The sequence below is a fragment of the Falco rusticolus genome, chromosome Z, assembly GCF_015220075.1.
Source record: "Falco rusticolus isolate bFalRus1 chromosome Z, bFalRus1.pri, whole genome shotgun sequence".
NCBI classification, from domain to species: Eukaryota; Metazoa; Chordata; class Aves; order Falconiformes; family Falconidae; genus Falco; species Falco rusticolus.
Window position 1 is genome coordinate 61,582,838 of NC_051210.1, and position 26,607 is coordinate 61,609,444.

Consider the following 26,607-nt stretch of genomic DNA (forward strand, 5'->3'; position numbering starts at 1 on the left):
CAGAAATCATCCATATGAAAGGAAGAAAATAAAAAAAAAGGGGGGGGGGGGCTTGAAGATGTAGGTAAAGTAAGTCAGTAGAGTTTTTTTTCTGATAAACTGAGGCATAAGAGTATATGAATGCACCTTACAGGAAATCAATTATTGCCTATAAAATTTTAATATTTAATGAAGCCATAATTAGAACACATTAGTACTTAGATATATTCTTACAAAAATAATTAGTATATTGGAAAATAAAAATGTTTTCCTTAGTTTTATTATCTAGTTTAAGTTCCATTGTCGTCATGTTTTCTTACAAATGCTAGCCTATGCATAATGAAGAACACTTGCTACCCAGCATAAACAGGGATACTGTGGTCTTTCTTTTTCAAAAATGTAACAGGATCAAGGAAGGTGCTTAATTCATATAATTCTCTCTTACCACAGTTCATTGTGAAACTGAACTGAAAGTGAGGAGTAACTTCAGATACATAGATGTATAAGAGTAAGCAGATTCAGACCATAAGGGCAAATTTTCAGCTCTGCTGAAATCAGTAATAGCATTTTACTTGAGCTTAGTGGAACTGGCTTTCTTCTTAAACATCCATTTTATCTAAGGATAATTAGCTTTAATTGTCGTGCCCCCCCCCCCCCCCCCCCCCCCCCCCCCCGCATTACCATTGGATATTAAAAAGCATTAGAAGACCAGTAATTCCCATGTATTGCACAGAGTTCCTTGTGTTCAATTCTAAACTACATTTTGAAGAATTTGACAAAGTTTGGGTTTTCTCACCAAATCAGCTTGAGCCCTGTCTGCTTTCTTTGAGGAATAATTTTGCATGAACTTCAATAGGATTAGATTCAGGCCTGTCCTAAATGCAGAAATAAGAAGTTTACTTCCTTAAATATCTTAAAGTAGGGAAATATTCAGTAAAAATCTATTTTTGTATCTGTGTCATCTTAAAGCTTTGTGACATACAAAACCTGATTATATTCTAACATATTTTATATAGGAATGCGATTTGATTGCCTTCCCCTTCCCAAACAGCAAATGGGAAATCAGTGAGAGCTTTATGTGCATATAGGATGGCAGAGTTTGAACCACTTTGATGAGATTCTGTATATATGAACATTTGAGTTCAAAATTAGTGCTTAATCCCACAAACTACTCCACACTTAGTACCTTCAAAAATCACAGGAATTCCGTGTGGTCACAGCGGTCTACACGTATAGAGAGTTTACTGGATTTGTTCCAAATTTTAAGCTTTGTTATTATGTCCATGGATTTGGCTTACAGACAGACCATAAGTCTTTTAGCACTGGAAGGTGTATCTCTTGTGATCAGACTCCTAGTGATGAGTCCTTAGGTTATTTTTAACACAAATGTCCGGTTGCCTGAAATTAGTATTTGGGTTAAAAAATAAAGCATAAAAGATGCTATCTTTTCATGTTTGTTTTCACTCACCGTTCAAAAGAGTAGAATTTGTTCTGAAACATACAAGGAATTCAGTATAAATCCTTAAAAATCAAAGACATAGGAGTGTTCTCATATTACTAGCTGTATCATAGGATTGTATATTCAAAACATGAAGATGTAATTAATAAATTGGCTGCTGCATGACTAGTGCTGCTACTATCAGCAATGTCACAGAAGACATTTTAATTCCATTTTCAGCTCCAGATACTTACATGTTAACTACACAAAAACTCAAGCTTCTGTATTTGAAAGATTGTATCTGAAATAGAAAATTCTTAAGGTATTATGTAGCTTTTCATGAAAATGTTTTTCGTTTGTTATAGTATACACTTAAGGCACATATAATCATTGGAATATAATTACAAGGGAGCTATAAAGGTAGTTCATAAGATTTTTTTAAAATATGTAATTGTTGGTGTAATATTTGAGAGTTACAGTTTTAATTGGAATCAAAGTGTAGGTAGTAGAGTTTACTGTTAGTATTGTTTAGCTGATCGGTGTGAGACTGTAAAAGGATTCCAGTTATGTTCAAAAAGTAAAATTAAGTTTTTTGAGTCAGTAGCAGCCTATAGAAATGCTGCTGTAACTTCGCAACAGCGTGGCAGACTGCTTTATGGAGCCGGTGATTACAAAGATCCACTTTAACCGTTTTTTTTCTCACTGGCAGGTGTCCCACTGGCCTGAGGCCAGCGGCTGTGAGTGTACTGCAGCTTGTGGTTTACACCAGAGTGTAGAAAATGAACAACACCAGCTGGGTGCACATAATTAAGCTGATTGTGGTCTGACAACTTGAATTATGATACAGATAATGTGACAAATATACAAAATATATTACAATGTGATTCTCTGACATATTTTATCTACATTTTTTTCTCCTTAACAGATATGATATCTGCACTTACAAAAACAAGCCTTGTGGAACATTGGGTAAGATCATAAGGAGAAATTTCAGCTTGTATTTGCCGTTTCCTTGCTTTATACTTGCCTATTGTTTTATTGACCTATTAGATCTTTTTAAGGCTATGCTTTCAAAATTTTGCAGTTTTATAAACATGAACAATAAAAAGTAACCTTGGTGGGTTTTGGCTTTCTTACATTGCTGGAAGCTTAAGTGAGCTGCTGCTGTGTGTTTCTTCTCTGGCAGCTGTAGTTCTGAGAAAAACTATCAGATCACTCAAACTTTGTTGTTACAGAAGAGAACTTGCTCTGTATGTACATTTAACCTGTCTCCATGATCTTGTTTAAAAAAAACAAAAACAAAACAAAAGCAAAACTCAAAGACCACAGAACACTTAAAACCCAACCAACCAAAAAAACCCCAACCCTTTTGAAAGAAACTGCCTTTGATGTTTATGTCTTTGACGTTTATGTTGCTGTGTTGTACACAGAGAGTATGGCTTCAGATTGTTTCTTTCACAGACCTACAGAAAAATACCACAGTGATGTGAATTACAGTAACATTGAAACTACTGAAAACAAAGGTTTCATAATGGAGAAGCACACAGCAACCTTAGGTGCAGGATGGAGAGCTATTGTTCTGTAGAATCTGTACCTAAATTTGTCACCAAATGTTATTTATTGTACTATAGTTATTACCTTTAATAGTGTTTTATGATATGACAGATATTATTCAAAGACTAATGTAACATTTATTTAGATTTTTCCAGTTTCCATCTTTTCAGAAGCCTCTTTCTCAAAGTAATTAAAGATACAATTCTAAGTTGATTATTCAAATTCAAATTATTAATACTTTTCTCAATCAGAGCTCACAAGTGTATTTACTTTGTCTTTTCCTGAATTACTTTGATAGCCTTAACTCGTGTTAATTTTGTACCAGTCCTGCTCAAGTCAGCAAGATGCTTCTGGCACAGCGATGTAGTTTGCATGGGGAAAGGTACCAGAATGTTGCCATCTGCATAAACAATATCCACAGCATGTTTTAGTAAAAGGCAAATGATGCTGATTAATTTCTAAATGTAACTGATCTGCTTTGACATCTGTGTGGAGGAGACAAAATGGAAGAGACTGCCTACATTGGTGTCATAGAACATGTGAACTATTTTATATTTTTATGTGATATTTTTAACTCAGGTCATTAGTGTACCAGTTCTTACTGTGTCAGACTTTGGCATAAAGGTAAATTCTGCTTCATGTGAATCCAGCTTAACAGAGGATAGGCTTTGGCAAATGTTTTATTAAGCAAAAGGCTCGATTTAAATAAATAAATAAATAATTTTAAAAATAAAAATTACATATGGTATCAGTTCCAACTCAGTGTTCTAGGACACTTGGCAACACAACCATAACAATATATTTGGATTATAGACATTGAATGGGAGAAGAGACAAGGCCCTGTGGCCCTCCTTTGCAGGTCATTTAATATGCGTAAGTCCCAGGGACCCACAGTAACTTAAGTTAAGCATATATTTAAGGAGTTTGTGAGAAAAAGTCTCAGAGAAGTCTCAAAAGGTCAAAAGAAATCTGAATCATTGCTGTTCTAGGAAGAAGTGGAAGTAGAGGATTTTGTGTGGCATAGACATCTCTTTCCTATTAAAGTTTCCTAAAACAGGGAGTCTTTCATAGAACCTCTTAGAAAAGAGACCTCAGATGTCTTTGCAGTGCATCTGTGGCTCCAGTGAAGGACAACTCAGTTTTTAAATCTGAGCCATGGACTGAGTTCTTGATGTGATCTTTGTCACTTTCTGTAAGCATGGTATGGGATTGTGTTAATCTGCTCCTGTAAGTCACTGCAGCAAGCGCTCAGTTACAAGTTCTGAACATGGAGATGACTTTATTGCTCAAGTGTGGTAGACTTTGCAGAGCTCGTATATAAGTATTGCCACGTTGTCTTCAGCATGTCCTAGTCAATTAGAATAGCATAGGTGAACTGTAGTTACTGTATTTCCTGAAAAAAACCTCCACCCACAAACAAACAAAAAAACCCAACAAAAAACCCAACAGATTTTTCTCCACGGGTAGTCTTTTTTCTTCTGATGTTTTAACCTGTCCTCAGTGGGTGTGCCTAGACTGATTATAGCAGTGGTACTGTTTTGATGCAAATTCTGCCAATGCACATTATCACCTTTTGCCCATGTCAGTTTGGTTATCATAGTAGTTTTTGTATCTGCAAACTAGGTTTGTTTTGGGGAAAACTGTCAGAACACACACTCCCTAAATGCTCCATATCTGCCTATGGGAGACACTGGGGTCTGTGGTGAAAGTTTATGAAATTGATTACTTTAGTTAGAAATTATTTAACTGGGACAGTGAGCTCAGGGAGCTCAAGGACAACTTTAATGAGAAGGTGGTGTGTGTCCTGAGCCCCCTGAACAAGCCAGATATGAGCAGGACCATCCAGACAATAAATGCAATGCAGCTGTGTCATGGCAGTAACTCCACCACACTCGGGTGTCTGGCCAGCATCCCTGGCATGTGTGAACCTTACAAATCATGACATAGTGCACACCTGCACTTAGCCTAAAGTTAAAGTTTACATACACTAGGTGTGTAAACTATTTTTGTTTTTTTCACTGAGTATAAAGGTGGGCAAGCTCCGGGACTGGGACAGGAGCCTCACCTATGGGTGGATGCACCATGTAGGAATTTTCCCAGTTACCAAAAGACTCCTGGTGCCAGCTGCAAAAGGGCTTTCATGGGGCTGAAGTGTGGGCCTGGATGGTGTTAACAGTGTAATTGGTGATGTGTTCTTTTCTTAGTCTCTGTAATGCTTTGCAGTAATGATTTGATGCTTTGCTCCTATTGCTTTTTTATCATAATGTACCTGTACTAGTACTGTTTCCTTTTATCACATTGCATGCTATTTTCCATTATTATTTTGTAATATAATAAACTTAATTTATTCTTATATTTGATTTGGAAATAATTTTTGCTTGGTATCCAGTCAATCAGCAAAACAGGGTCTAAACCACTAGACCTTTTTTCCCCTGTAGAAAGTTTTGAACCACACGTGTAGTAAATATGTTCAGCCTGTGGGATTAAACTAGCCCAAAGTAGAGCGTCCAACCCACATACAAAGATATGTGAGGAGCCTCAGTATTAGTGCTTCACTCTGCTGACCTGCTCCTATGGCTCCAAATTACTTGCTAATGTGGACACAGCCAGGAAGCACTTGTCATCTTATGCTTGCTTACTGTTAGTCCAAACAGAATAATTTGATGTGCCTGCTTGTATAGAGTATGATTACACTCTTCCCTGTTCCCTGCCCCATGCCTCCCATACCCTAACGAAAGTTACACATTCTCCAGACATTTTTTTGTTATAGTGTAGTTAACTGAGCAGGTAATTTCCTTACAGAAAGGATTACTGCTGCTCTCAGATAAGAAACTCTAGGGAGGAATACATTAAATAAATCTGATGTTTAGATCTTTCTCTAGTGGCACTAAATTATGATTGCAGTATGTTGTGTGATAATTTTTTGTTGAAGAATGTGTAAGGTACAGAAGAGCTATATTCTGTAAATGTCAGTGGCTTTCTCTCTAAAGTAATGTTTAAGTAGTGCTTGTAATACAATAAGGTATTAATTCCAGAAGATGATGGGTGATAAATGGAAAAGACTTCTATGGTTAAATGAATTCTTGTTATTAACATGTCTTCTCTCTCTTCATAGATGCATTCAGGTTTGTTTTTTTATTTTTTTTAACGTACCGTGTGGGGCTTTTCATAGCTAAAAAAGTTGCTTGTATGTTTTTATGAACCCACTAAACTTAAACAGATTTCTTTAGAAAAATAATGTGGATACACTTTGCTTTCTTCAGGCTCAAGAATGTTAAAATAGAAATGCTTTCTTGAGTTCCCTCTCCTGGCTCAAGTTACTAGGTGGTCCCAAGTTACCAGAAGTAAAATTTATAAATCTAACCCCTAGTCTAGACATTTTCCAGCACTGACTGCAGTTCAAAAAATATTAATGTCTAGCCGGCAAAGTGAAATTCCCCCCAGTGATTTTGCAAATGACTAGAAAGTTAACCTTTTGCCAACTGCTCCTTCTGTGCATAGAGGTTATTAAAAAGAATCCAGGCATTTATAACTAGGGCTTTTAAGACTGAAACACCTTGGCATGACCCTTTGTGTCTCCTTCTGTTTATTCAGGCTTGGCCTCTGTGGCTGGAATGTGTGAGCCTGAAAGGAGCTGCAGCATTAATGAAGACATTGGCCTAGGTTCAGCTTTTACCATTGCACATGAGATTGGTCACAAGTGAGTGTGTTTAAAAAAAGAATACGTTTTAATGTATTACCTTTTCAATATTAGTTTAATAATAGATACATTTTTTCCCTGCATGGCTGTACCATCTCTATTCTGGTGCTCCATGTTTCTGTATATAGTATTCAGGAGTGGCAGTGACTTTTATTTAGTATTTATTACCAAGGACTTTAAATTTAGAACTGAAGGCTCATTCTTTACCCTCTGATTTCAGATTCTAGTTAAATATGTGCTTTTGAGATCTGGCTTACAACCTTCCTACTCTGTTTCATATTTTTAAATATTTGGCTTTGAAAATTTTCTCTTGCCCCCCTCTTACTTTTGTGTCCATTTCTTTATGAAAGAAAAGCGGTTAAAAGGTAATTCCCCCCTTTTTTGTTATTCTTTCTTAAATATAGTTCAAACTATTTTCAGTAAACATTGATTCTGTTGTCAATATTCATACACTTTTGGTCATCTTTCACTCAAACACATGAAATATATAGAACAGTCAGAGTAGTCATAGCATCACTTGTTACATTTTAAGCATCAGCATATTTTAAAGAGCATGATGTTATGCGACTGACAAAATCTGAGTTTGGTCTGGAAATATTTCAGGTCTTCCTTCAGCATTTTTAATCTATTGTGATGACTAGAAAGACAAGTAACCTGTTATCAAGGGGTTTCCTTCTTTGTTTACATGGCTTGACCAACAATGCGTTATGGATGACGTTTTTCCAGTCATTAGCTGATGCAATTGCTAGAAGTTCCAATGCAAACCGAAATGGAAGCTATCAACCTGCTGATCACAAAAAGGAGTTGGAAGTAAACAGTTATTTCCAGCCCAGCTATCATGTGAGGTAGTCACTGGGCAAGTATGATCTCATTTATGTTATGATGAAAAAAGTCCTGTAGCTGCAGTGAAGCAGACAAATTTTAGAATCCAAAAGCAATCGTAAGATACGAACAAAAATAATTTAAAACATACGTAATTCTCCTCATCTTCATTTCCTTCTTTTCCTTCACTTGTATTAGTTGAAAAAAGTAGGGTAAAGGAAAATATATTTCCACTGTTGAAGAAAGGGCTTCTCCAAATCACTCATAGTTATGAAGTTCCTGTTAATAATATTTTGAAGTAATAGGTGACCTCGCTGTGAATTTGTCACGTTTAACAAGAAAAACAGTATTCCAATACCACATCGTCATTCTAATCCATATGTCATGCAACATATTTTATACGTGTTATTCCACAGATACATGACAATAATTTAAAAATATGCAGCTATTTTATCATGTAAAGCTGGCATGATAAGAATTGATTTGAAGAGCTCAGACTTTGGTTAGAATCCAAGAAAAATAATATAGTGATAGCGTATATCCTGTGATCACAGGAATTTTTTTAACCATCTATGTTTTCTTTTTTCTTTCCATATCTTTTGGCTGCTTATACATAAAGTCTTTTAAAATTCTGAAATCTCAGCTCTCTGAGGCTTTCACTTCATCATTCTCAGCTCTCTGAGGCTTTCACTTCATCATGTAGCTGGCATGACATGTCAAACGTTGGTTTGAAAATAAAGTAGAAATTATACTACTTTAGCTTTTATCCAGTGCACAGTGATTCAAGAAAGTTGCACTGCAGGCTTGGGGTTAAAAATTAATGTGCCATGTAGATACCTTCGGTAAAAACTGAGAAGAATACACGGGCAAAAAATCTTCATGTTTTATAGCTTTTTGTGCTATTCAAGCATTACCTCCCATTCACCCATGCTGTGACTGAATGCTTCTACGTCTAAATCAAGGACATTCTTATTTCCAGTCAGCTTCATGCTTCCTAGTACCTGCTTATGTGTACTTGCATATGCGAGTAAAATAATCATTTGGTGAGCCTTGTAGACTTTTCTTTGGCTGTACCATGATGATTGCTTTTCTCTTCAGACAACATGGGAAGTAGGAAATTGGCTTAATTGTCAAATGAAAAACGGAAGCATTTAAGGGACATGTCTGTACTGAATAGATAACAAAAAATCACTCTATTAAATTAGAATGGAAGAATTGCAGTTGGAAAGATCATTTTTTAATTTATTATATAGTTCCATGGAATACTGAGTGTTTTTTTAAAAATATTGAACTAAGGAATAAAATTATTTTATGATTAAAAGAGAACAGTAATGATAATACATACATTTTGATAATTACCCACAGTTTCTCCAATACTGGATTTGTAAGATTTACTGATGGAAGTAGGGCTCAACTTGTTCTTAGTTTCTAGTAGTTTATTAAATTATAGATTGATGAGAAATCATCAGATCATTCAGTCTGACTTTCTGTATATCATAGTGTATTAAGTTTAACTCATTTAACCCTGGTGTTGATCCAAGTAACTTTCATATGGTTGAAGAACATTATTCAGAAGAGCACTTAGTCTTGAATACTTAGAAACTGAGAGTGTGATTATTTTGCTCAGTCCTACTTCCTGTAAAATATTTGTAAGTATTTTTCAACATACTTTTTTGGCTTCCGAGCCTTACTACTATTAGTTGTTATAGGTATATAACTCAGTTTTGGTGCAGATAAGCTGTGTGCAGTTGAGACTCATAACCAGCCTTATTACTGAAGGTGACCATACACTGTGATTAATTCTATATTTCTTTCTTGAGGACATAAAGATTGGTTTTAGACTAACAGTTTTATGATTGTTTCTCCCTATGCATGGTTCTGAGAATAGCACAAACTTCTAATTACTTAGAATACGTTTGTGAATCGGATAAAGTTCAGAGTGGGCCCTTTAGCCTTTAGAATAGTATCTCTAGACTTGATTTATGATGCTTGACTTACTGCTTACTTTCCTGCCATTATATATTTCACACCAAAGAAATGCTTAAGATTTCTCATAAGTACAAGTCTAAACTAGTGGTTGCTCATGGCAGGAGTGAGAACTGAATGTGTATCCCCTGCGTTGTGAAGAAAGGAACTATTTTCAGGCTAGAGTATGCTCTTAAGCTCAGACAAATGGTACAATTTAAGACTCAGTCCCATTTTCCGTTACCCTACTGGCTGAATTATGTGGCTTTCTGCTGTATGCGTTTTAATTGGGATACTTTCTTAAAATGCCTAGCTTGCCCCATGCATGCCATACAGGATGCTTAGTTAAATTGATATGGAATTTCAGGTTCCATTGAAAGGGGTGTATCCGTAAAAGAAAGGCATTGTGCCATTCATTTTTGCAGTCCTATGGATTAGCTGAGATCTGGAAACTAAATAACAAAGTGAAACAGACAAAATTAAAAAAAAAAAAAAAAAATGGGCGGGGTGGGGGGAAGTTTCAAAATACGAGGATAGTGGGCTATGTTTACAACAAAGAGCTGCCCATAAAACTTGGAGTAGGAACAGAATTTACTAAAGACAGGCAGCTATTGAGGGCTGTTACAGAAGGAGCAGGGAGAAAAGACAGGTATCTGAAGTAATATTTGAAAAGTCAGAATTGTCTTGATTTATGGTAAATGTAATAAACTGAAAATAGAGGAGTTCAGCAGTCATATCTTTACTGGAAAAAAAGGTGTGAGAAATAATAAGATGATACAGTCTAACAGAGTAAATTGGCTTTGAGATGAACAATAATTTTTCAAGCATGTATTTAGTTCTGAATTAGTTTATGCAGCTAAAAATATGCGTGCAATTCTAGCACTTTTAAAAAAAAAGTCTTTTCTTAGTCTGTATGCAAAGTAGAAAAATATTATAAATACCTCTCCTCCCATATGAGAAAGTTGGTCTTCAGTGTTGCAGTAGAAATTTCTGATCTAGAAAATCCTAGCAGTACTTTCAGAAGGTGTTTGTCTTTTCCTCATTCTTCTGGGATCAGTGAGCTTCATGTTTGATCAGTGTGTTGAGTTTGTGTGGTGAAGTTTTGGTAGCTGTGGTCTGCCAGGATGGCTTCTGTGAACAACTGCCAGAAGCTTCCCCTATGTCTGACAGAGCCAGGGCCAGCCTGCTGCAAGATGGACCTGTCGCTGGTCAAGGCTGAGCCCATCAGCAATGGTGGTAGTACCTCTGGGATGACATATTTAAGAACTGGGAAAAAAAACCCTGTGCAGCTGCAGCCAGAGAGGAGTGAGACTGTGAGAGCAACAACCCTGCAGACCCCCAGGTCAGTGCAGAAGGAGGGCAGGAGGTGCTCCCGGCACCAGGGCAGAGATTCCCCTGCAGCCCGTGGGGAAGCCCATGGTGAGCCAGGCTGTGCCCCTGCAGCCCATGGAGGTCCATGGTGGAGCAGATATCCACCTGCAGCTTGTGGAAGACCCCACACCAGAGCAGGTGGATGCCTCAAGGAGTCTGTGGCCCTGTGGGAAGCTCAGGCTGGCATAGGTTCCTGGCAGGACCTGTGGCCCCACCGAAAGAGCAGCCCAGGCTGGAGCAGGTTTGCTGGGGGGAACCCACGCTGGACCAGTCTGATCCTGAAGGACTGCACCCTGTAGGAAGGACCCACACTGGAGCAGTTTGTGGAGAAACTGTAGCCTGTGGGAAGGACCCCATGCTGGAGTAGGGGAGGAGTGTGAGGACTCCTCGCCCTGAGGGGGAAGGAGTGGTGGAGACAATGTGTTAAACTGACCACAACCCTCATTCCCTGTTCCTCAGTGCTGTGCAGGGGGAGAAGGTAGAGAGAACTGAAAGTAAAGACCAGGAAGAAAGGAGGAGCAAGGGGAAGGTGTTTTAAGATTTAGTTTTTATTTCTCATTACCCTACTCTGATTTGATTGGTAATAAGTTAAACTGATTTCCCCAAGTTTAGTCTGTTTTGCCCATGACAGTAATTGGTTAGTGATCTCTCCCTGTCCTTATCTTGACCCAGAAGTCTTTTGTCTATTTTGTCTCCCCTGTCTGGCTGAGGAAGGGAGTGATAGAGTGGCTTGGTTGGCACCTGGTTTGACCCACAAGTAGTCAAACCTCAGCTACATTATAGGACCTGAGTTTGAGTAAGATTTCTAAAGTAATGCATGTCAAGGAACGTATGTGTTGCCCAACTAGAAGGAAAATACTCCAGTCTGTGGTAATAAAGACACATATACCAAACTTCATAAAAGCTTTCAAAAATAGTTGAAACACAACTGGGATGAATTGTACTAACACTACCTCCTGCCAGCTCTCCCATGGCCAGATCTCCGGCTGATCCTGTTACCGTTTCATCATGCCTTCCATCCTCAACTATAGCAGGGCTAACAGATTGTCTCAAATCTACAGTGTATGAACACTTCAACACCAGCCAGAACAAGTTAAAATGAGTCCCTGGTAGATGCCTAGAGTCCTGCTGGATGCAAAGGATTGACAGAGAAACAATGGCTGAAGTTTTTAGGGACAGTTCAAGTAACCGTTTTTAGTTAAAAAAACCCCACAAACATACCAAATGTGTCCATTTTTTGGCTGGACAAGCCGCTTAAGACCATACATAATCATATTCTCGCTCCCTCACCACCACCACCACCACCACCTGCCCTGATTTTTCTTGTTAAAGGAACATTCTGTTATGTCTGCCTCTGTAATACTGCAGGTATAAATGCATGCAACTTCTATAAAAAAGTCTTAATTGGGACTTCAGTTTTAATGATGTTTTGTGCATATAGAATGAAATACCATAAACCTAAGGCTGGAAGAACAGTTCTGTTTTCTGGGACATGTTTATATTTACAATATGAAAAAGGCTTGTGTTATTTAGACACTGTGAAAAATTCAAGTTTAGAATTTCCAGTAGTAAAATGATTTGTCTAAATCAAAGCATTGTGATCAAGGAAAAGGAATGTAATAACACTTCATAGTTCTTAAGTGTAAAAAGAATAAATGGGGTTTAAGAGGAAGGTTTTCCTAACCTTCAGAGCATCATGAATTTCCAAAGGAAATCTGAGCTCTTAAGTTTGCTTCCTGATTAGAGCCAATACTTTCCACTTTGACCTACAGTGTAGAGACCTGATGTATTCATACTCTGGCTTTGTACAGCACACAGACCTTACTTGATGTTACCCTTGTGGCATGAAAACCTGATAGCTATGGCAATGTAAACCAGGAGAAGTTAGTACTCTGCTTTTTCTAATACTCCCACACGTCTGTCATTTCCCCATAAGAAAGTTTATGTTTCTGAATAGGCTGCAGTTTTTAGCAAATCAGAATTTGCTGTGCATTTAAGAGCTCATACCTTATTTAATATTAAATTCTGCTAATGTTTAAAAATTGTATTTGATGTTGTGTTTGATCATCAGCTGTAACTTGGAGAAGAATGATGCTTAGGAAGTAAATGGGAAAAATGATATGATAAAAGTATGCTAAATTTGTGCTTATTTGCATGACAGGTATGCTTGTTATAAAGCTACCATTATGGAATTAGTTTATTTCACAAATTTTCAGGGAAGTAGTATGTTTGCACAGCATCAAAATTTTAAATTCTGCATTACTTCAAATAAAGGATTAGGGATGCTCCAAACCATATAATGATTTCCAAATGCAGGAAATCTGCAGTTAAGGTTAAAACCTACAGTAAGAGAAGGAAATAGAAAGTTAAGTAACTAATTAACCTTGATTCCTCCCGTGAGGGGAACTACACAGTATCATGTATTTTAAATAAATGCTATCAACGTTTGTGATCCTAAATGAAAATAAACTGATTTTTCAAGACCATACATTTTTATTATTTTCTCTTTTATTTGCAGTGTCATTTACGGGTCAGTTGCAATTTGCATGCTGTTACAAAGGTACAACCAATGCTTTTATAACATTGACTAGAAACAGGTGGAAGGCTACATAGAAAGAGGAGAACGTTCTCTTGTAAAACAGTATGGGAATATAGTTAAAAAGGTAAAGAAAAAGTGCTGATCTTCTATTACTTTAGAACCATAAAATGTGAAGATTGTATCTTCTCACAAAATTTACCATGACATTATATCAATTGACATATTTATCACTGCTACTAGACCTGAGAATAATTGAGAAAATTACCGTGTATGTCCACACAGAAATTGTGTTTTGTTACATTGAGTTCATAGCTCTGATATTGTAGGGGAAAAAATATATTTTATTCTTTAATGGTAGATAATGTTTACATTCATGCACTTTTTGTTGAACAAAATAATGCTGAAACTCTTCCCTCCTTGTACATGTTTTGATGTCACTAAGAAAAGGCAAAAACTACTGGTAACATTTACACATATAGGGAAGCTGACAATTTTCTTATTATTTCAATGTAAGCTGTAAATAGATGTTCTAAGCTATATGAAATATATATTTAGATTTTAATGAAACCTTTTTAATAACTGTGAGAATACAACATACTAAAAACCTAAATGAATACAAGGTTTATTAAAAAGTTGGTATCTAATAAAATGAACTGGCAGTTTTTACAAGCAAATTGTATTTCACCCTTTAGGTTTTATATCTAGTACAAGAATACTTGATCAAGCATGCTCGGTACATCTTCTCACTGTAGTAGACATTTATTGTTAGAAGTTTTTAAAGTATTCTTCACTGGTGCATTTTGTGATTTTTCCCTGCCCTTTTCTTCATTCTCCATAAATGTTTTGAGAGTAATGTATGTAACTCATGTGCTGAGGTACTGGCGGAAGTTTTGGCAACATACCTGGGTCAAGATACTTAGCTTGAAAATGACCCATTTCCCTCTTAGTATGTATGTTTATTTTTTCTCTCCTAGTGCAAGTAAGTAGTATAATAAGACTTCTTAAGATTAAAGTTTCTTTTGTCTTTTGGACAGAAAGGTTTCTTTTTCCTAAAGAGTTACATGTAGTTATGCAGCTTTAAATCAGCCTCAGGTAAGAATACAAGAAGATCAAGTGCTTGATTTTACAGTATTTCTCTTGCCTGTATTCCTGTAACTTTGTTGCCTCACCTGACTCAAGATCTCTGTCTCTGGTATGCTTCTTCCTTATGCCGTTAAATGAGTGGAAGAGCAAACTGTGGTAAGTGGTAATAGCCACTACTTTAAAATAATTAGGTGAAATTCATGCAACTCATGAATTGATAAATCATAAGTGACTGAAAAATGAGCATATCCTGTTGTGTTTAGAGAAAGGAAAAATTAGCAATCTCTGCAGTTCTGAATGCTCCAAACACTAAGAAAGTTATGAAATGGTTTTATATGCAAATCATTAGTACTACAGTTGGAAAGCAGAGATAATTGATTGTTACTGAGGAAAAGCAGTTCACTTGAGTAGCACATTTCAGGTAACTTTCAGTGCTATGAAAGTACATGGTATACAAAATAAACCTCAGTGAACAGTATTGAGGAGCACTCATTGGTTTGGATCTGTCTTCTCTGCATCTTAAGTGTTTGGATAATAAATCAGGACAGTAATATCCTGGCTGTCTCACAGAATAACTGCTTTCATTCCAGATATATTGGCAATAAGTGTTTCGGCGACCATAAGCATCATAGTTTAGAACTATCCAACAAATCAGTAAACTAATCTTAAACACAAATTAAATTGTAGCGACCTGCAGTATTGTTCCTTCACAAGATAAAGGAAGGGTAGACAAGATGTTTACATTCCCATCCTTCCGTCTGCTTATACTCCAGTGTCTCTGGTTATCTATTGCTGTTTTATTCAGTGCAGCTGAGACTAGTTATCTCCCCTGTGATTTCTGAGGTCAGATCTTAAGTTGGACGTGTATTCGAATAACTCCCTCAGATAATTTTTGCAGATACATGGAAAAAAACAGATTGTCAAGAAAAAAATAATCTTGTTCCGTTACAGATGGTAGCAGATGAAACAGGCACAGTGCACTAGGCAGATGTGCTGCCCTCTTAGTATTTTTAAAGAAGTATACAAATTATTGAGGAGTTGCAGGAGAGTTTAATTTGTGACTTTGAAGGTTTTGGTGTTGCTGCTTTGCACAGTTCTTAAATGTAATATAGGTGCTGTCTTGGGAAAAGAGAAGCCATAATTCTTGAAAAACAAGAGCTGCTGGGTTAAACTTTTTTCCTTGAGATGCTGGGTGGAAAGGTAACTTCATAGAAAAATTCCTGTGTCACCTGAGATGTTTCACTCTCTCTTCACTCATCTGGCTGTTCTTTTGAAAACAAAATTATACTGGTAGTTTTAGACAGGCTCTTGAAGCCAGTGAAAGAAATACGGTCTGCATCTGTTCAGTGAGTTTGAAAAGGGTAAGTAAATTATAACGGTGGTTCCATGAAGAATATTGTGTGTTCCTTCTTTTTTTCCCTCACTGCCCACCTCAATCTAATTGCAAGCATGCTTTTGTAAAAGACATAGCTTTAATGTAACAGTGGCCAAATATAATCAATGTGTTCTGATGGAAATAAAACTGGTACTTTGGACAGAAATGTGTTTTCATCTGCAGTCCTGGCCATAGGAGTGCAATTTACTGAGCTGTAATGGCATGCTGCCACTACCGTCTTTGGAAACAGATGACAGTAATTGCAGAACCCCTTTCCAAACATTAGAAAAAATTACCTGCACCTAATGATCAGTTTCCTTCTAAGTTCAGAAGCAGAGGCAAGTAGAAGAGCCTTCTTGGAAGGGAATAGGTGATTTAGGTGAATGAATAATTATAGAAACTGAGAATACCATCAGCTCATGAAAAAGCATTGAGTTCCTGTGTATATCAAAAATCACAGCTTTCCTTTACAGACGTGGTTTTTATTAGGCATGCCATTGCCACCATCAGCAACATCTTTTTTCAGGAGAGCTAGTAGAGGAAGGAAAAATATTAAACTAAGAAGTTTAACTAATAAAACTAAGTTGTGGCCCATTTGTGGTTTTTTTTTTTTTTTTTTTTTTTTTTGTGGAGTTTTTTTTGTGTGTATGTGGGGGGGTTTTGCTTTTGTTTTGGTTTTTTTTGTTTGTTTTTTTTTTCTTGTTTTTTTTAGATAGGCCTAAAAGATCCAGATTTCATTTTCCAAACAGTTAAAGTCTGCCATTTCTTTGACAAATGGAGAACACTACAGATAAGCTGGGTATCAGAGATAGTTAACATGATCCAGTTCAACTTGTTCCCCCATACCCAATTGCCCATTTCTATAAAGGAGTCACTCTTGGAGATGATTAAAAACCTAAGGTTTGTATTTTAAGAAACTGTTCAGAGGCAATTCAACATGAAGTGTTTCTATTTGAAGTACCCTTAATTCTAGGAAGCTATGGCAGTTTAGAACTAGGTCAATAAAGCACTTTTTTTGCTGTAAAATTCTGGTTCAGTTTGTGCATTGAACCGCTTAAGTTCTTCCCTCCCAAAATATCTATCGATATTGAAGGCTGATCATAATAATTAACATAGGTCTGAAAGTTTCATTATAATACATCCATTGCTTAGATGAGTTGTTATTAAAGCTGTGTTTTTTATATGCAGGAGGTATGCCTTTGATGATATAATAAACTAAGGTGTCAGCCAGACCTTTCCCATGTATAAAATTTCCCATGTATAAAATGTCACATTTCTGTGGTATCATACACTGATCTAGATACATGCTAGGTACAGATAGGTATTGCATAGGGAGACATCCCACAGGCAAGGAAGTGATGCTTTTTTTATTATGTTCTTCCCCAGTGTGTAGGAAACATCTGTCATTCACTGATGTTCCTTTTTTTCCATCCGTGCCATTAACAGGGTTTGGGAGGAATGGTTAGCTATACCTTGTGCTTGTAGATAGGTACGATCAGCTGAAGAGGTGGAACAGTACCCAGTGTGTTGAAGCTCAGAGTAACATGAAGATCATGTATTTTTATACCACATTCTGGACCAATATATTTAGATTAATATAACACCACTCTCACTGTTTTCAGTAAAGAAGGTGGCATGAAGTGGTATTGTCCATAGACAAATGGCCAGCCTATAATCTACTACCTTTTTTATCTTCTCGCAGTCAGTCCTAGAAGTTTATAGAAAATCAAAATGAAGTGCCTTAGCATATTTGTGTTCCTGAGCGATGAGTAAGAAATCAGGGAGTCAGTCTTTTTAGCATTTGTAGTACAGAAGGCTCCAAAGGCTGATCTCTTTGTATGATACACCAAGAAATGACAGTTTTGCTGCTCTGGGTGTGTAGAAGCTCAGTTTTGGCAGTCCTTTTAACTACTGCTTTTGTGTTGTGGTCAGGGAGGCTCTTCTGTGTCTCACTACCTGTCCTTCTGCTTTTGTAAGCCTTGTGCCAGTTCGGGAAGAAGGAATGAATTTGACCAAAGGTTGATGTTTAAAGAAATAGATCTATCCCCCCAAGTGATTGTGTGAAAATTAATCAGAGGCAGACTAAGAGAACAGAAAAACATAGCTTTAGAAAAGTGCATACTGTTAAGAAATACTGTGTTCAGGTACTTCATTTATGCCAGGCCATCACATATGTGTTGTTGATTGTTTAGGAATAGCAGTAATAATTTAATCAAAGTTATCCTCTAATGAAAGTCTTTTCAAATAGATGCTCTGTGAATTTACTTCTATTTTTAATTTAAAGATTATGTTGACTATCTATAGCTCCGAGGGTTTATTTCAGTAACACGGGATTTCTAAGACATAAGGATTCTTTTTCCATATTTCTTTTTCCACAGTTATATAATCGTTCTTGAAAATTAATTAATTTGTTGCCTAGAAATCTCTGTTGGCCAAGTGCCTCCAGAGGTTTCTTACTATACTTTCTGCTGATTTCTAGTTGTTTTCATTCTGATGTTCCATGACAAAGCAGACCTCCAACAAGAAGGTTCCAAGTCACTCTACTCTGTGAGTGGATACAGAGAGAGAGTGTGCATGCAGTGTGATCCTGGGAATTGCAGAACTCATTTTCTCCCTGAATTGTTGGCTGCTGTGTGCCTATACTGTACTGTTACCGCAACATCAACTATTCTCTCTTTGTCCTTGTTTACTAATCTGAGTATCAGTGCCACAATGTATATTCCTTATCCAGGTACAATACCAAATAAGAACTGAGTGCTCTGTATTTATTTTGCAAGAATATTGTTATATTTTCTTTAGAAGCTTTAGAAAATAAGTAAAATGCTTTCAAAAGTCTGTGTGAGAGAAAGGAAATTTATCTAATTGTGCAGTATTCTGAGATCTGAATAAACTAAAGAGAACTTAACTGATCCTGATTCTCCACCCAAGTTCTCCTGCGTACGTTTAGGTCCAACATGATTTCTGTAAAGATGGCATTAAGAGATATCTGATGCTGTAGAAATGTAATGAGCTGTTTCTCTCCTCTTTTGGGCAGTTTTGGTATGAATCATGATGGAATTGGAAATTCCTGTGGGACCAAAGGTCACGAAGCAGCAAAGCTAATGGCAGCTCATATTACAGCAAACACCAACCCTTTCTCTTGGTCAGCCTGCAGTCGGGATTACATCACCAGTTTTTTAGAGTAAGTAATCTCACAAGAAAAATCATGAGTTTACAAAAAATTGACACTTTTCAGGGTAAAGAGTAGAGATACAGTGACCTGTTCTGATAGTTTACATTTTTAAAATGGACAGCAAGTCATGTAAGTTTTTTATTTTGTAGAGCACTTTTTGTATGTATTGGCAAAAGCTTCTTCTGCTTCATTCCCTACCTACAGTTCTCATTTTTAATCTATTCAAAACATTTTGCATTGTTGATGATATCTTACTACTTCATTAATCTGAGGGCAAGGAACAGAGAAGGGTGGAATTTGTCTATGAATGATGGGAAGTTGTTGATTTGTTTTGTTTTGTTTTGTTTTTTTAAATACGTGCATAACGTGAAGGAATCTAATCAAAGAACAAGGCTGTGGCCCTGATCCTTGCACATTTCATTCTTCAGATTTTTTTCATGCAGTCTTGTGGGGTTTTTATCTATCAATGTTCTTTGGTAGCATTGGTGAGAATATAAAGATTATAGGAGAGGATGGCATAGATCTTTACGTTAATATATTAAAATTGTGCTAATCTACACTTGTGTGGTGATTTTTATCCAGAAGTAGATTGCTACCTGAAATTTTACTTCTGTATGAAAAAATCTAAACAGTCAAAATATGTTAATCTCAAAAATGTGCTCATATCCACGTATACATTGGTGTATGTGATGCATAGTGAAGCCTTTGCATGTGTTTTAAATTGGGAAAGACAAAAACAGTTGAGTTCACAGAGAACAGGTTGATAACAGGATTTTTAAATATAGTGTAACACAGGTTTTATGGGAGCAAATGGCAGCTGCTTGGCAGGTTCAGTGTCGTCAGTGCAATCAGTCTTCTAAGAAATAAAGGTTGTTTAATAATCCGTACACTTACTGTGTTTTAGGAGATGGACTTAAAGCAGTCAAGTGGTCTAACAATGAGACTGCTAAGAACAAAATGATCTTTTCCTGCTCTTTCAGGGATCTAACCTCAGAATAAGGTGCTGTATTTTGAATCTTGCCTAAAGGGAACCACCCAGACCAATAAATTTTCTTTAGGGTGCTTCAAATGTAGCTTCACACGCAGTGTAGAGGATCACTGCATTGCTCTGGAGAGGTGTTTCAGCTCTTCATAGAATAGTCAGTGGGCAGAGACAAATGTTTCATGGTGGTGCTGCTCAAAGGAAAAAAACTTCAGATACTGTGTCAGGTTAATCAGCATTTTGTATCATCTCACTGAATTGTGCACCCACCCAATTTTATGTACGGTAGTGTTTTAAGATGTGTGCCTATAAAGTAAAACAGACTGAATAAGTCGTCCTTACGTATATGTGTGGTACAGGTTTCTCATAATATAAACTGATTTTCTCAGGAGAGATATGTATGTATTCATTTAACACTCCTATTATTTTATTTAAAAAAAATAAATGTACAGGGTAGTTTTGTTTTATCATAACCAATCATTCCTGTTAATTCAACACTGTTCCCATTAGACTTTCTAGTATATCACATGGCCTAGTTTTAACTATGACAAAGAATACGGTTTTCACAACTCTACTGAGAGATTATTTCACAGTTTAGTAGTTCTGAGCGTAAGCTTAAAATTCAGGTATTTTCTTGTAGCATGTGGGGTTTTGTTTCTTACTGTTACAGTTCTGCTATTCTCTGTCTCATTTACTTTACTTTGTTGCTCTCTGAATTCCATTTTGATCCCGTAATTGTCCTGACAGTAAGTTGTCTGTTGATGAAGACACAATTCAACAGAGAGGTAATAAGTAATTTCTTATGGATTTAGAGAAAGAAATATGGTAGCATTCTGTGGCTTGTGCTATGCTGCAAATGTAACAGAGCTGAATATTTGCTCATTATGTTCCCACACAGTTTTAAATTTCAGCTTGAATAAACTTTCTTGTTTCTGTACTTGATATGTATATAGTGATCTTTCAGATTTTTACTGCCAGTTAAAAACATGTTTGGCTTGTGCCTCCTCTATGTTTAATTTTTTATTTTATTATTTACTGTTAGCATCTCCATTATTTTTTCCTGTTTCCTAGATTTGATTCACTGTTAAGTTTCATTTTTAAGTCTGTGGGATGCCATTGAAATTGTAGTTACCTTAGCATAAAGCCAGAATGTTACTCTGGTGAATCTGTCCCCAAAGTAATAATCTCAGTTTTTTTGAGATACTTCTCTATTTGCCAGTATTTGCAACTCTACTCAAATTATCATCTTCGAATTTCGTAAAAAAAATCATTACTGAAGATACTAAGTGTTGTTTGACCTAGAGTAAATAAAATAAATTCTACACATAGCCGCTTCAATAATAATTTATCTTTTATAGTATTTTAGCTGTATTTTTGTAACCTGGAGCGTTGATGTTATTTTTTTCGAAGCCACCTTAGATAAACATTTTATCCAATTATGTTGGAATTATGAATAGATTTTCCAGTTGTATATGATACTGTGTTAAATGTACTGAGATCCAAAGATAACTTCTCTTTCATGTCCTACATTTGCAATCTATTTTTAAAAATGTCACATTTCTCAAACATGATCTGTCCATTATAAATACATGCTTCTTGTTTGTGTTTCTACTATACTATGAATGAATTAATAATTTTTTCTCAAAATAGTTGTTTTATTATTTCATAAAGTAGAATGGTCTGTAAATTTGTAAATTTTTTTTCCCCAGCTTCTAGTTTTCTCCCAAGCTTTTCATGTCATCTCCTCAATGACAGCAGGAAGCTGTTGATCTAAAGCTCAGGTAGCTGCAAGATGGCTGTCAGAAGCCTAGATTACTTTTTTTTACCCATTCACACCTTTCCTGAGCAGATCCTTTTCTGTTACTTGTAATGATCCATGAGCAAGAAGCAAAGAGAAATAGCAAGTTTCATGTGGTAGTAATTCCTTGACTGCTCCTGTAAGAGAACAGTCTGCATCCAGACAGGAAAAATAATTCAGTTTTTCTCCTAATACTTCTTCAAAACTTAGCAACAAATGAGAAAAATACTGATTTAGAGCTTTAGAGGCAAAGTTTCAAGATATTGTCACCTGTGTCTCCATATAGATTAGATTTTTGCCCCCTTTCTTTCCGTTTTTCCTCAACAATAGGAAAACAGCGGGGACAGGACCCAATAGACTACAAATAAGAAAGACAATGGTTTCCTCTTGTGCTGAATGAATATGGCTAGTTTAGGATTCATTTAGCTGTATTTAACAAGAAGGATGGAACACAATGGGATGAAATGCAGATACTCAAGCAGAAAACCTGAAGCCGTGTGTCGGTATGACAACACCTTTTTGATTTATCAGCTTGGATTTGGATGTGAGTTTGAGCAGCGCTGTCGTGGCACCTGGATGATGCAGCTGGAATGAATTCCACTAGAAGCTCATTGTTTTTTCACAGTGTTATACGTACGGTAGATTAATGTGGATGTACTAGTTTATCAGCTTGGGTCACCACCTGCTACAGCAGTTTTTCACTGTGTGCCATTTTGTAATGTAGATACCATGTTGTCCTTTATCATCAGGCAGAAGCATTTTGAAATGGAAGTCATGCTGGTCACAATCAAAAGTAGTGTCATCCTTCTTTTACTCAAGACTTTCTTGAAACTACACCCAGAAACAAATTTTCCAGACTGACGCTACTCAGGAATAGCCATTAAGTATCACTTGGAAGGTATCAGTTCGGTCAGGCACTAGTTGGGAAAGCAATTTATTTTGCGAGATGGCCAGATAGAGGATGAATGTGGCTTAGAGGATGGCAATAAGACAAAGTAACGCTATGTATTGGTAATAGATCTATCAAAACTCTCAAGAAGGATGGTCAGCCGACACAGGCTCTGAAATGGCTAAAGGAAATATTTTTTTTTCTGAGGAAAACGTTCCTTCTAACACAGAATAACAGTTGTCTGTCAAGCTTTATGTTAGAGTGGGATTTTGACTGAATTCAGTTTATCAACTGAATTGCTCATAAGTGCTTTACAATAGCTTTGAATTTCACTAACCTTTTATGGAATTAAAGGCAGTAATACTCACTGAGAATTGAAGGGTTGGGAAACAGTGTCAGAGAACAGAGATTCTTGTCAGAGAAGTGGAAACCCTTGATATCTGTTCATAGAGTAATGAACCAAGCCTAAAAATACTGTTTGTGACTGAAAACCATTTAATATAAATTTAATTCTATGCAGCATGTGTGTGTGTATGTATGTATGTATATTATATATATAACATGCACGTTTCATGAGAGCCAGCATGTATTTACACAGTGTGCCTATAGAGCCGTGCAGATACCTAGATGTAAAGAGGAGAACTCTCTGCTTAGAATTTTTTATTGTTGCTTTTATGTTTTGCAAGAACAAAATCTGATTTCTAGAATCATAGTTCGTTAATCCTGTCAGCAAGAGAAGGTGTTAGAAGAAGCCAGATGGCCAGCTCTGTCTTTCAAAGGCAGGATTGTCTTTTGAAGATGAATGGAGAAGAACCAAGACCCTTTTAAACTATTTGAATAAATAAGATCTATGACAGGAGGTTCTTGGAGAGGGTCTAAGTTTGCCATACAGCAGGGTTTAGGTCTGAGACTACACTTTTCTAACTCTGGAAAGGAGCCAAAACTACGCTGGTCCAAGCAAGCCCATGTAGACAAGATAAATCATCCAATGTTTGGGCCCAGACTTCATCTACCCAAGAATCTTGGACATACAAGTGGATATGCAAGATAAATATAGGATATGTGTCTCATGTGCTTTTTATGGCAGGTTGGCCGTTCCTCTAGTACTCTAGAAACCTAAATAATCTTTAAAATGTACAACCCAAGACTGGTTTTGAAATATAAGGTCACATCAATCATATCAAAATTTCCTATCTCTCTCTACAAATCAATGGAGAAAATTTATATTCAGTATTATCTGTTGACCTACACTTTGAATTACAGTTTGCTTATTTCTTTAAAGTTTACTAGGACTTGGTTTTTACCTATCAGATAATTGAATAAAAAGCATGTGCCCGCAATTACTGTAGATTTCTGAAACTTTGAAAGTCTTATGTTTTACTTAAAAGGCTTTTACACTTTCTGTAATCATGAAAATATGTTTTTAAACATTGACTTCGCAAGTATTACTATTTGTCTACCTCTTGGCTTATTTAAATTTGAGGAGATTGTAAAGGGCAGAATCATCAGCAGATTCCCATTAACTTCCCTGTAGTATGTTTGATGAAAGAAATACAGAACAATGAATAAACCTTATATTTTATAGCTTAGTATCTCCCAAACTCTGAAGGCTAGATACCAATAGATTTTGGTAGGTGGATGATTTTGGTAGATGAACCAATATATTTTTCCTTATATGGCTTTCTGGATGATTATTTAAACAAATCAAAGAATGCTTTGGAACACAGATCATATTGTGGAGAAAAGTGTACATTAAAGAAATAGCAAATCATATACTATCAGACAAAAGAAAAATTTAATATTATGAAGATTGTGTTCAATATTAGTCTTTGCTATGAAATAGATAATAAGATGTAGAGCCAGCCTTGCATAAAAGATTGATAAGAAGTAGAATTTATCATAGGAGTAAGTGGTAAATCGAATCAGCATCTGAATTTCTCTTAACATTCAAGAGTGTTTTCATTTAATAATCCTGTTCTGGTTCATTTTAGTTTTAAACATACCACTCCAAATCACACTTCCATGACTTATGCCCTGATTCTGCAAATATTTTTGTTATTATCTGTAGACTATTGAGTAATCTGCAGAGTTTATTCATTAATGTCAAGTTAAGCAGCTTTTGTAACCTGTACAGAAATAAATCCTGGTGTTCTCTGGAAACCAGTTTTTACTCAGGAAAAGTATGTAATAAAGAAGAAGTAAGGATTTTTTTTAGGAGCCAAATGTTATGTATAGGCATGTAAATTATTTACATTTTTATATGTATGTATATGTGTAAAATGCACTGTGTTTATAGTTAATAAATTTTACTATTTTCCCATATTTTATGAGTAATTTGATAACAGAATTAAATAAAATTGTGTATACTATCCATATATTTATGTATGTGATTGTTTAGCTATAACAGATAATTACTAATATTTATAAGAAATTGAATGTATCACTGTTAATCATAGCTTGCATTATAGTCCACATTATTATTATGAATGAGCCAATTCTGTAAAATTCAAAACCTAATTTCGTTGCCAGTGTTCTTGGAATATTTTTTTTAGCCACTGAAGGAGTTGTGTTGTACTGTGCATGTTGCTGAAATGTTTGGGAGTAGAAACCGTAATAGGAGCGTCAACCCTGAAAAGTCTACATCAGTGTTTTTTGCTTTTTCTATTTATTGGCCTTCAGTGCAACAGTGGTGTCTGGACAGAGGTGATGATCCTCAATTTTGCATTATTTTGTCTGTAAAGAATCTTGCACTGAATCCCTGGTTGCTTTTATTTTGATCAGTTATCAGTGGTAGCATGTTGGTGATCTTAAGCTTTCAGAGAATGCTCTAGTGTGTTTGATATGCTTCCAAACAGAAGACTAATTTGCTACCGTGTGATATTATAATACAAAACAATGTTTAAAATATACTGTAGAGTATTTTACAAAGATCAGTTGAGGCACTACACTGCAATACTGAGATGAAATGACATCAAGCTTTGTTACTTTATAATTGGAACCAGTGCCACCATATCCCATAAAACCTTATGAAATGAAACTAAAATTAGGAAATAGAGGAAGTCTAATAGTATCTTGTGGAGTATATAGAATGTAGGGATGAGTTTGAGATCATTTATTTATATTGCAGACACTTAAGATTTATTCACTCCATGTTCAAAAATGTAAACGTTCTGCAGTGATAGTCTGTAGGATTGACTTTGTATATGCTTATTATAAAGTAAGGTCACAAAGCATAAAAGTGATTGTGAGTAGAAATTTTCTAAAATTTCAGAATTGAAGGTATTTTGGGCATTCTTTTCCCTCTTGTACCTTTTTTACATCTGGACAGAGCACTTTTTTCGCTTTTGTAGGCCTGATTGATAATAACTATTAGATCTCTGTTTATAAAGTGCTCTGATGCCATTCTTCTTGCACCCTTTCGGTTATTCCCCTAGATTTAGCAGATTTTCTTTCTCAGGTATCTGGGGTTTACTTTGTTGGAGCAAAGAGTAAGGGAGAAGAACAAGGATATAGATTCAAGAGTATTACACCATTCCTGAGTCCAGTAGAAGTTCTCTGAAAAGTTTATGGTCCTTGGCCTGTATTCATCCTTCGTGCAGCTTTGGTGAGACCTTTCATTACCAATGGAAGGTCCGTGGTTTAATTAATGTGGTTTATAACAGATGGTATTTCCTTTCCAAAGTACTTCACACAATACAGTGTCAGGTTCTAATGCTTAAGTTTTTGAAATGTGCTGATTTTGTTCAGCTACTTGAGTGAAATAACAGAACTGAAGCAGAAAGTAAGAAACAATTTTCAGTCTGAGCGATGGTAATGTGATGTATCTTGTAAGTGAACAACTGCTTTGTAGTCATTTTCTTGGTTTTCTACTATCGCAACAGTTTTTCATTATGATGAAAATCCTGTCATTAGAGCAGAAGAGGCATATTTCTGTATTTAC

At 36.1% G+C, this 26,607-nt stretch overlaps 1 protein-coding gene across 1 annotated transcript in view; it reads left to right on the forward strand.

The window, feature by feature from the left end:
* Window positions 1-26,607, forward strand: part of ADAMTS6 (ADAM metallopeptidase with thrombospondin type 1 motif 6) — a 153,961-nt gene that overhangs the window by 51,003 nt on the left and 76,351 nt on the right. The window contains exons 8-10 of the mRNA XM_037374274.1: window positions 2,343-2,386; window positions 6,566-6,671; window positions 18,861-19,007. Of these exons, the coding sequence (XP_037230171.1) occupies window positions 2,343-2,386; window positions 6,566-6,671; window positions 18,861-19,007 (297 nt within the window). The remainder of the gene's footprint in view (window positions 1-2,342; window positions 2,387-6,565; window positions 6,672-18,860; window positions 19,008-26,607) is intronic.